The sequence below is a fragment of the Monopterus albus genome, unplaced genomic scaffold (genome assembly GCF_001952655.1).
Source record: "Monopterus albus unplaced genomic scaffold, M_albus_1.0 scaffold402.1, whole genome shotgun sequence".
NCBI classification, from domain to species: Eukaryota; Metazoa; Chordata; class Actinopteri; order Synbranchiformes; family Synbranchidae; genus Monopterus; species Monopterus albus.
The window spans coordinates 502938-514645 of record NW_018128282.1 but is presented as its reverse complement, the minus strand read 5'-3'; the positions used below and the strand labels follow the sequence as shown (position 1 = coordinate 514645).

The 11708-nt window shown below is 39.6% G+C and overlaps 3 protein-coding genes across 4 annotated transcripts in view; all 3 read left to right on the top strand.

Annotated features, from left to right (window-relative positions):
- The window catches only part of mturn (maturin, neural progenitor differentiation regulator homolog (Xenopus)), an 8553-nt gene extending 6906 nt beyond the window's left edge, over positions 1-1647 (top strand). Inside the window, exon 3 of the mRNA XM_020586328.1 lies at positions 198-1647. Within this exon, the coding sequence (XP_020441984.1) occupies positions 198-305 (108 nt within the window). The 3' untranslated portion in view covers positions 306-1647. The remainder of the gene's footprint in view (positions 1-197) is intronic.
- Positions 1648-2294: 647 nt separating this feature from the next.
- LOC109951691 (E3 ubiquitin-protein ligase znrf2-like) lies at positions 2295-8697 on the top strand. 2 transcript variants are annotated; one of them, XM_020586325.1, is made up of 5 exons: positions 2295-2384; positions 2605-3015; positions 4380-4475; positions 7456-7561; positions 8580-8697. In XM_020586325.1, the coding sequence occupies exons 2-5, from the start codon at positions 2688-2690 to the stop codon at positions 8635-8637; spliced, it is 588 nt and encodes a 195-aa protein (XP_020441981.1). In that variant the 5' UTR covers positions 2295-2384; positions 2605-2687; the 3' UTR covers positions 8638-8697. The 2 variants fall into 2 exon arrangements, with proteins under 2 accessions (XP_020441981.1, XP_020441980.1); XM_020586324.1 differs by having other exon boundaries at positions 2296-3015.
- Positions 8698-9967: 1270 nt separating this feature from the next.
- Positions 9968-11499, top strand: txnl4a (thioredoxin-like 4A). Its single transcript, XM_020586326.1, has 4 exons — positions 9968-10166; positions 10412-10586; positions 10820-10923; positions 11030-11499. Exons 2-4 carry the CDS (start codon positions 10434-10436, stop codon positions 11199-11201), a joined length of 429 nt encoding a protein of 142 aa, XP_020441982.1. The 5' UTR covers positions 9968-10166; positions 10412-10433; the 3' UTR covers positions 11202-11499.
- The last annotated feature ends 209 nt before the right edge of the window (positions 11500-11708 follow it).

The following is an 11708-nucleotide window of genomic DNA, read 5'->3' as shown; positions in this document are numbered from 1 at the left end:
ACAGTAGGCTGAACCGAAGAACTGAACTTAATTATTAATAGGACTATAAGCTGTTCTACCTGGCACTGAAGGTGTTTTGCTGATTAGCATCCTTAAATTGCCTCTGTACCAAACAGGAAGGAATTGTACTGGAGCTGTTTACACACACTTTAATGTCTAATGTCTTTAACGCAACATTCTCCCTGCCTCTCTGTTAGCTGCTGGGTCTTCCAGACATAGAAGATGACAGTTTTGAGCATTACCACACTGACATGGAGGGGGAACCAGGGCCCGACCACCAGCAGATGGGGGTCAGCCAGCAGTGATGAGCCCAGAGAGGAGGCCTGCAGCTGGGGCAGAGTTGCTCCGAAGCCCTGGGCATCAACTCATCAGCCCAAACACACATACTTACAGCCAACTTGCTAAAAATGCACAACCATCTTCTTGAATGTCTCAGTGGCTTTGCTTCCCAAAGAGTGCACAGGGTTGCACTTTGATGACCCCCACCCAGCACACACATACACACACTGGGGCTATGTGAGCAGTAGGCATTTTACAATGCAATTATCATAATCATTCACCATCTGGTTAGTTAAACTTCCAAAGCACAGCAATATTACATCTGCCTCAGCTGGCTTTGTTATGCAGAAGTACAGTCAGAAGTTACTGCAATACACACTTTCCCCGTGGCGCTGCAGATGAACGTGACAGATAACCTACTTTCTCTGCCTGTTGACACATATGCTTCACAAGAGCTAGATGATGGGTGAAAACTGACAGTTTGTGGTTACGTGAGGTAACTGGAGTGACGCAAGGAGGCAAGGAGGAGTGTGCTAGTAAGAAAGAGCAGCAGGCTATAACTTGCACTTTGTGGAGAGAAAGACAGAGGGAACATAAGGGTTCAGGAAGGGTAGCTGTACTGCAGATTCAGGTGGGGAAGCTCTCAACCCATCTTGTTTTAGTTAAAATAGTCATATAGATTACAGTCAGACGCATTTCACAGACTCACTCCTCATGTGGAAATCAAAGTATGCAGCTTTACAGTAGCATGGATCATATTTTTGGAGGTGTTTCTCTTAATGTTTCTAAGACAGCACACCTCAAAGAGTTAAATGTGAGGACATTTTCAGTCAATGTTGCTATCATATGACACCACAACAAAGGCCCATGCTGCAGCCTAGCCCTTCCTGGTTTGGGTGACTCACCCTTAGCTCTTCTCTCCTGTAGTCTTCCTGGTTGTTGGTGATTCACGGCTCCTGATGAGATGCTTTATAGCCAAAATCTCTTTTGCATGTGTTGTTTTGAATTGATCTGCTTCTTTCATGGTTTCTCTTAGCCATGAACCTAACAAGTGCACACCCAACCCCCCCCAAGTAATATCACAGGGAAGAGAAAATATTGACCCACAACCCTCTGCCTTCCCTGTTATATCTGATCTCACAGTGTTGTATGCCACATGCTGTGCTTCAGCCTTCAACCCCACCATTCGCAACCACTTGATCCACATGCAAGACTGTTTCAGAGGTTTATCCTTACTTACTTTAGCTTATTATAACTGTTACAGTGTGTCTTTTTATTGCCTACTTGAATGTTTCTCATACAGTGTATCTTCTGTTTGTCCTCCCATGTGTGTGGAATTGTTCAATAAACTGTGCGAACAGAGTGTTCCACAGGTGTACAGTGTGTTTTTCTTTTAGTGGCCTGAAGTTAATGAAACACAAAGCGACCAATATGGAGGGCTCTTCATATCACACAGCGGACTGGTGACCTGACGCTCAACCGACAGCCCACTGCTGTTACCGGGGTAGACGTCACGCACCATCTGACGCGCCCACTTAGTGCTACGTCAAGCTGGAAAGGGGTGAATGAGTTCTAGACAGGAGCTATGGTTGGCCTTCAAAATAAAAGCACATAGGTTGTCTAGTAACTGGCATTGCAATGGTGACGTTTCTTTGACTGACATATCACAGGAGGAATTAACAGTATTTGTATTTACATGTTATAAATAAATAGAACATTGAGGATTTGTAATTTAGATTTGTAGAAATAAATACCATCAAAAGCACCAGGCAGTGCTACATACTGTATTTCTGTGACTACAGAATCAGGGAGGTAGAACAGGAAAGACACAATAAAATCCAAAAAGAAAGTGAGAAAGGCCTTCTCATTACACATTATAATATACTGACCACTTACTTTAATGATACACCGGTTTATTCTACATGACGGCGGCTTTTTGTCTACTTTTTCCCCAGACTTGAGTACTTTTACTTTGAAGGTGAATTGATGTTATTCTAGTGGACTTTACCGGGTTTGACAGAGCTGCTTCATAGGGGGAGGAGGACAAGCACTGCTTTTATTTCTCTTTCCTGACAGCAACAGTGGAGCACAAAACATACTTGAATGTGGGTCAACTCTTAGTCTGAAGTGAAGGAACTGAAGAGATTTTAATTCGATCATTTCCCCCACTTGTATAAAAAGGGAAGGGTTGTGCCAAGAAAAAACACGATTATATTGAATTTAAGTTACGCGTCAGTGAGCGTGCAACGTGAACTTTGAGATGCGGGATTACCTCACCTGTATTGTTATTCATGTGTTAAACTTTATTTCCTTTGTTGGTGGCAGATCTTCAGTATTCATTGCAACCATGGGTCGTGGCTAAAAACTTTAAAGCGTATCAGAACCTCAGAAGGTAAGCCTAAACCAGCATGGGGGCCAAACAGAGTACTTCGGTCTTTGACGGCAGAACTCGGGCTTATTCCAGCTCTGATCTGCCATCTGGAAACGCCAGCGGACGGGAAAGGACTGCAGGGTTTAGGTACACAAATGGACCCGATGGCCCCCGGATCCGGTACACGGGTGGAGGGCCAACCAGCTCCAGGCTTAATATACCGACCAGCAGCATGTCAGGGTCACACGCTCTGAATCAAAGTTTGGACGGAACGGATGGTGACGATGAGAACCAGTTGCCCCCTGAGGGCCACAGGCTGATTATTGGTTCCCTACCGGCTCATTTGTCCCCTCACCTGCTAGGAGGTAAGATTATAACGCATGGCTTACCAGAGATTCGGAATTCTAAACCCATCAAATATCTGGAAAGACCGCTGGAAAGACTGGAAGGTCTTTTTTCTTACATATTTACTGTAATATTTCAGATCCTTCTATTTGCATCCACAGCACCCAGAATGAGTTTATAGTCAACTTGTCATGTTCATGTTCACGTTTATGACATTCGTACAGCATCTCATAATTAGTATACATAACAGCTGCTGTCAAAACTGCTTTGTATTTTTCCATTTTACATGTGATTCCTGGCATATGGTAGGCTTAGTTGTCTGATGAGTGAGTCCTTTGTTTAGCACTTCTGCATTTTTTGCTGTGGCCACAGGTGGTTCTGCTATACTGAATTACATTTTTTGAAACCTTACTTCTTCTGCTTCTCTGGTGCCTTGCAAAACTGTCTTGTTTTTCACTCTGTCTGAGAAAGAAGAGCGCATAATATAGGTCAACAGATAAGAGCTTCCTGCTGGTTACACAGTGCCTAACACACAAACACATGCGTGCAAACTTCCTGAATCCACAAGCTCAGCTGTTTCTCAATTGCCGGCCCAGACCACAACAATATAGGGTCAAACAAACATAACAGGACCATTACAACCATCTAACATTCATGTCACCAGAAAACAAAAACTCCTGAATCCGAATATTACATATAAGGTCAGGAAAACTACAGCTGGATTTTGGTTCCCCTTCCTTCTGATTACTGGCATAGGTAATAACCTCATCAACAACCTCAGTGACCTTTGGTCATTAGATCCATATGACTGTGACTCTGCAGAACGATGCGTCCACAGACCTATCACATTTCATCACCTCACCTGAAAACCCAACATGAGGCACACAGCACACATACAGATAATTACTGACTGCCTGTACAGTATATGATGGGTTAGTTCTCATTTTATTGACTGGGGTGTTTTAAGGTGAGCAGGAAGTTAGCTTATCTCAAGGCAAGCAGCCCCTACTCTAGTAGTCTTTGTGCTGCTGAGAGGATGTACAGGCCAGGAATCTGTGTGTATGAATTAATTAATTAATTAAATTCACAAGTATGGTGAAATACTGTAAATATTATGCAACATGGAGCAAGTGATGACACCTAAACAGACCAAAACATGCATCTGAGAAGAAGAAGGTTTTATTAGAGAAGTTTGTAACACATTGTTTACAGCAGATAGAAAGCTGCTGGATGCATGCAGGTCTTAGGTCACATAGACCTATAGAGGATCAAACTCAAGCTAAGAGACCCACACCCTCTCTTGTGTACATATCAAAAAGCTGTTTTGAGAAAGACATTGGCGCATCTGGTTTCTCATGTTCTTGTGTTTGTGTTTTCCTCCCAGGCTTCCACTGTCCTGTTTGCTCCAGGTTTATGGCATCAGATGAAATAGAGAAGCACCTGCTTGTGTGTTTCAGCAAGACACGGCTTACCTACAACAGTAAGAGAGTGGGGGGTTAAAGTATATGGGACCGTGGGAGATTCTAAATGTTGATATATCTTACTGGTTTCTGGCAATAGCGACCTATAACACCATTAATTCCTCAGCTGTATTCCTTCATTGTTGCTAAAAATAGGCACAAAAATCAACAGGTGTGATTGAACAATCACAAAGGGGAATAATGGCAGTTCAGAAGATTAAAACCAAAATACTTTGTCAAGTGGTGGAAGAAGTATTTGGATTGTTTCTAAAGTACAAGTAGCAATACAACAATGTGAAACCACTGTAGGCCTATAGTATAAAACATTCCTGCATTCAAGATGTAACTGAAAGAATAGCTCTGCACCCTCAGAAAATCTTGCATACCTCCATTTGTTTAATTTCTCACCTTGGTGCAGTGATTTACGGGTGTAATCTAAGATCCCCATATGATTACAGGTGCAACAGTGTGCACTTCTGACCACACCCAATGTTAAGAGTATAAACAGGCCTGAAACGTTCAACCAGAGAGAGCAGTCAGTTTCTACTTTTCAGCCTGGTGTAAGTTTAACCTGTGTGCAGATCATTAACTTTCTGTTTTCAAAGTATAATATTTGTATCATCAGTAAAATGTACTTCAAGTAATGCAGTTATGCAGGAAACTGGCTTTTCTCAGAGTTATTAAACATTACTGTCACTTTCAACCGTTTTGTCTTGTGGTGCTTTTAAGCAAATCACTGTTTTCTGAAAATCCCTCATCTTAAGTACTTAGTGTGAGTCCAAAGTCCGAAAGGTAGATTTTCCCCCCGATTATTTCATTTGAAGCATTGCCAGAAGCTTGTAGGGGTAAACATATCCAGAATTTCACAGAAAACCTCAAAAATCAAGAAGTTGCAGAAAAGTTAATACAATTTGTTTATTTACCTCCATGTAAACATTGTTTGGTGCTATAGACAGTCCTGTCCTCCATGTATAAATATGTTATTATCGCTTTGTAACCTACATATTAATGGTTTAGTTGATATGGACCTATTTATAATAACTTTAGTTTAGTCACTATTAATGCAACATTTTATAAGAATCATCATGGGTTTTTAATATAAAATCTTAATCTGTAAGGTAACTATTAAAGTCCAGCAGTCAAATAAATGTAATTGAGTAGAATGTACAATATTTGCATCTGTAAACAAAATGGAGTAGAGGTATAGAGTAGCAAAGAATGGAAGTAATCAAGTACAAGTACCCCAAACTATATTTAAATGCAGTACTAGACGGCACTCAGAGAGCACAAACCTCTGCCGAGGCAGAGGTTTTCCCATAATGCCATTCCAGCTAAAAGCAATATTCCCATGATAGCCTGACCCTCATAATATCATTTCTTGACCATGAAAACCCACCTCTGGCACTTGGAATCACATTCATATCATTATTATTTTGAAAGTTATTCAAGAAAAACTATATTTCAGTAATGGCTATTTTCTTCAGGATGTAGCTCAGTACCTTTTGGCAGTACATCAAATCTGTTGACACCCTACTGAGTCCACAGAGTCTCAGTTAGAATTTGATCTTACTTGCAAGTCTGTAGCATTATTTGTTGTGTCACAGTAGTGAGTTATCCATGAGCCCAATAAATGTGAACATTCTGGATCAGCAGTTCCAGAATATGACCTGGACCCAGATCAGACTTTGGTGCGTGATAGATCTTATGTGGAAGTTACTGTGTAAGTATTGTCTAAGCATTGTAGGCATTTGTATGGAGTTAGAAGCCAAAATAATGAAATTGGCCCTATCTCACAAAGGTCAAAGGTTTAATACATTTCCTGGATCTGGATGATGATGATCTGGATCAGTGCCAAAATCTAATGGAGTGTTCCATGGGCCATACCTTACCTACTTCATCCAAATCCATGTATTACTTTTTGAGTTATGCTGTGAACACACCAACCAACAAAACAATCGAACAAATGTCAGCAAAAACGTTCTACTGTATGTCCATGTACTATCTACATGTACTTTTCTATCATCCCTGCCTCAGTCAAACTGTTATGCAATATAGTTTTTACAATTCAGTCATGAGGTTCATTATGAATTAATGTTCAATCTTGCATTAAATGACTCTTAGATAGACTAGTAGTGTTTATGAAGAACTTATTAGCCACAGAAATACAACTGCGCTATGATGTTACACAGTTCATAAAAAGATCAAAGCCGATGCGACTACACTTGAACACAGAGCGATCACCTGTCTAGTGCACAAAGGGCCTACATGTGCACACACAGGAAAGGCAAACACATCCTCTCTGTAGACATACAACACTCACTTTCTACGCACACTATGTGCATGTACAGTTTTCCTGGGCTTGACAGTTGTGCATTTATATAAGGAAGTGTAACTTGCTTCTCATCTTGAAGTGTAAATTCACATGTCGACCCATGCGCACATAGCTTGTACACACCCTACAGCAACATGCATGTTAGTGATAAATATACAAGTCAAGCTCACATATTGTACAGTGTATCCTAGCTTTTTACAGGCGTATAGATGTGCAAGCATATACGTTCATTGTTTTGTCTTCTACCTAACTCGTGCAAATATATTCAAAATGCATTTGACAAAGTCTCCTTTGCTTCAGGTATTGATAGAGGGCCTGTCTCAGCTGAATATGCAAGTAAACATGAGACAGAAAAGAAAACTTCATTATTACCTGATCCCAGGACTATCACACCAGAGACTAGATGTTTTCTCCTTGTTTCATACAAAAAAAAAAAACAAAAAAAAAAATTCACAACCTATTCCCACTGGACAGTGCACATTTCCTCTCTGCGCTTGTAGTAATACACCAGTTATCCTCTGGGCACAGAAGATGACCGAGATTCTGATACCAAAGGTTGAACAGATGGTTATACAGACTTCAGTGCCTGACCTGATCATGTGATAGACATTTTGGTGTGTGAGGCAGCTCTCTGCTCATTTTGTCTCTGTGCGTATTGTCTGTTTCAGAGGACATCCTGTCCAGAGACTCTGGGGAATGTGCCATCTGTTTAGAAGAGCTGGAGGAGGGAGACACCATCGCCAGGCTTCCCTGCCTCTGTATCTACCATAAAGGGTAACTACTACATGTAAATAAACTGAATGTAGTTGGACATCGCTGTAAAAGTGCAGAGAAAAAATGTACCAACTGTAAACCGTTTTTAGTGCAATCTGGAATACATTTTGAAAAAGTGACCAGGTCTGATGTATGGTTTTAATAAATAATTTGGGAAATATGCTTATTAGTTTTCTTGTCAAGAGCTAGATGCGATAATGTACTACTCTCTTATCTGTACAGTAAATATAAGCTACACAACTGGAAAAAATGGCTAAAACGGCCAGCCTTTGTGCTCATTAAAGAAAGATATCAACATGTAAACCCCTGTAGAACCACAATGTGTCCACTATTGCTAGTTTCACTAGTAATGTCAGACCACACTGTGCAGGAGCCTATGGAGAAAGGCACTAACATGTTTGTCAATCATCTACCAGTGCAAACAATAAAAATATGCAATTGCAATACATAAAAATTTAGATGAATCAAATCAATCAGCCAGTTAGTTTTGCTTGGCAAAACTTGAAACAGAGGAAACACTCTGCCCAAAGTGAGATACAAAATGAAATTTAAAGAAAATTAATTAATGAGCTTTAGAAGTGCTGGTAGATGGATTTTGTCACATTTGGACAGAGCTAGGCTAGCTGTTTTCACATTTCCAGGCTTTATGCTAAGCTAAGCTAAACAGCTCCTAGTGACAGCCTTATATTTAAGAGTGGTATCAATCTTCTCATCTACCTCTCAGCAAGAAAGGGAGCTAGAGTAAAACAGGTCTGTCTGGCAGTATTTAAATAGTTTGTTCTTTATCATTTATCTGGAATTTTAGTATATGTATGGAACTGTTTTGATGCTTTCTAATAAAAAGTGGGATTTTCCTCAACTGTTATTCCTAATTATTCAAATGGAAAGTGACAACCATAGCAAGACATTTGTTAAAAATAACAATTTATTTACCAAAACAATTTATTGTGATGTGTAGAGCTAAATGCAAACCAGCTTTTTTCATTCTCAAGATAAACTTCCACATCATCCTCCTCAGGTGTATAGATGAATGGTTTGAGGTGAATCGCTCATGTCCGGAACATCCCGCCGACTAGGAGCAGCAAGAGCTCAGCTTCATTCAGCTATACATGACTGTGGTCAACTATGTGCCCTGAACGCATTTTTTTCCTGCTGAGCATCAATTCACCTCAGGGATTACTGTGTGCAAGATTTTTCATATTGCCTTAAGGAACAGAGATGGATTTTTGGACATGTTTCTCCAGATATAGTGGGATGTTCAGTACACCATTGGAGGAGGCATTTTGTCTCCAGAAATGATGTGAATGTTGCTTATGCTACCTGCTGTCCTAAAGTGGCTGAACAGGGTGTGGTTTTCTAAAGAAGATTTGTGTAACAAATACAATGGAAGAGTAACATCTATTTTCAGCAGTGACCTGTTCAAAACCTACTCAGAGAGCTGAAGGCTGATGTTGTGCAATGTAAAATAAAAAACTGCCATAATGAATAAAAATCAGCTTTAAGCGATGAGTAGTGTTGATGATACTGTTGATAGTGTTGATGTTAGGATACAGAGCTTATTTTTACTGTAAAATTTGCTGTCACTATTGTTTGTTAAGCTTTAATGTGTCCTAGACCAAATAGTTTAATGTAAAAGAGTCAAACTTTATTAATCACTTGGCCATTTAGAGTTGTAGTAATGTGATCATGCAGTTTAGTGGTGGAATTAAAACTAACTTCAGTCATATCTAATGGTGATTCATATTCTTTAAGGAGTGCCATAATATGCTGCTATGCCATAGACTGGAAAGTTTTCTTATAACCTTTGAACTTGTGCTTACTGTCCTCTGTATATATACTGTAATGAACTGCACAATACATTTTTTAAATTGTGCAACGATAACTTGTTTGTCTTTGTGTGTCTTTCCTGTATAATTATTATATATATGTATATATATCTATATACCAACTAAAATCATCCCCCAGTCTAAATGTATGTATGAGTGTACAACATATGATAATGATTGTCAAGAAGAAATGAAATCAGCAGCAGCTGCCTTTCTCTTCAGTCCTGCCTGATGCATGGTGCAAGTCTGGGTCCAGGTGCTGCTGCTTGATGTGGATGGACCTGCAGAGCTTTTTTTACATCATCATTTGACCTACCGATATTATATTTAATGAGAAAAAGTCATTCAAATCTTTGTCAGTAGTGCAGCATTCCTGAAGATGTTGAGCACATTATTATGGATTGTTCTAAATGTAATTCTGAGAGGATGCTCAGGGATTTCTGCTTAACCAGGACAGGAGTAGAGTAAAATCACTGTTGGGTACAGAGCAAGTATTCCAGGCAATCAGAAGAGGATTAATCTGTTTCACTGTGGAGGCATTATTAGTAAATAGGATATAGAATATTTTAAGGCTGACTATCTACTCCGATGCAGTAGGTGGCGGTATGCAACTTCCCAATACGACAGAAAACGAGAAGGAGCAGCAGCAGACCCTAACGTTTCACTAACGAAAACGTACACAACAGCAGCTAAGGCTTTGCTTTGTATTGGAAATAATAAATTAAGTTAAAACGCAGAGCACTTATTTGCTATATAATACATCTTCATTAGTGTTTTAGGTAGGTGGTTCTGCATATATCGTAAATTCGTAACAGTTAAGGTTGTTTCCATTTTCAGACTTTTCCTTGACTAGCTAATGTCCAGTTAGTATCAGCATGGTACCTATACATTTCGAGGTTAACACTAACAGCTAACAAGAAATCCTGGTCTTGCTGGATGTTAACATTAACTTAAACCTCAATCTCACTGCCTTTGACGGTATGCAATTAAGGCTAAAGTAAATTGTGTCGTTTTTTTGACTTAGGAACCTACAGCTCAGGAGCAGGATGTCTTATATGCTACCACATCTTCATAATGGCTGGCAAGTTGACCAAGCCATCCTGTCTGAGGAGGACCGAGTCCTTGTAATCCGCTTCGGACACGACTGGGACCCAACATGCATGAAAATGGACGAAGTTCTGTACAGCATCGCTGAAAAGGTTTGATTTGTTTCTTTTCCATCCTACAAACCGTGTGTTGTGCCATTAGCATTAGCTACCCATGGAATCTAAATCGTGCTCATTAGCATCACCTGCTGGGCTTCTGTGACACGGGAGCAAAAGCTGTACATAGAGAGAACATAAACAGAACAGACTGTTCTGTTGAATGCGTTTTGCTGTTTATACGACTTACTGCTGTAAAAAAAATATTGTACTTGTTTGCATCCTAACAGGTAAAGAATTTTGCTGTCATTTACTTGGTGGACATCACAGAAGTGCCTGACTTCAACAAGATGTACGAGCTGTACGACCCCTGCACCGTAATGTTCTTTTTCAGGTGAGACACTTGGTGTCTGGACTGCACAGTGGCTGTGTAAATATTGTTAACATTATTAGTTACTGTTACTGTATAAGGTCCTAATATTGTTTTGGGGTTTCCTTAGGAACAAGCACATTATGATTGATTTGGGCACTGGTAACAACAACAAGATCAACTGGACAATGGAAGACAAGCAGGAGATGATAGACATTATTGAAACAGTGTACCGAGGAGCAAGAAAAGGAAGAGGTCTGGTGGTGTCCCCGAAGGATTATTCTACAAAATACAGATACTGATTTTTATTTTTTGGGGAGATTTTTTTTCTAATATTTTGTGACACAACACAGAGACTACAAGTTACAGAAATCCAGGAAGGTCCCTTTTGTTTCCACCAGGAAAACAGGACAATATTCTTATGAATGGTCACGATTATTTTACGTTGTGCCACGTATGTTTTTGTGTGTAATTTTAATTTTATCTAATTTCTTCCACATTCTTTTCTTTTTAAAGATGAATTTTTGTGACACAAACACAACAAGACATTGCACAAGACTTCATATTTAAATATTGCAATAAACATGGACAGATTTATAATATGTATATTTTGATTTGATGATATTTTGGTTCTAATGCATGTGGTTGATCATACTAGGGAAAAGTTTGCTTTATAGAAAAAAGGTAGCATGACTGTTACTGGTATCTAAGCTGTGTTCTCTTTTTTGGGAGTTAAAGCAAATTTAACATTATGACCATATCCAAAAAAGTCCTAATCTATTCTGGTCTCACTAGACAAGGGGCATAAA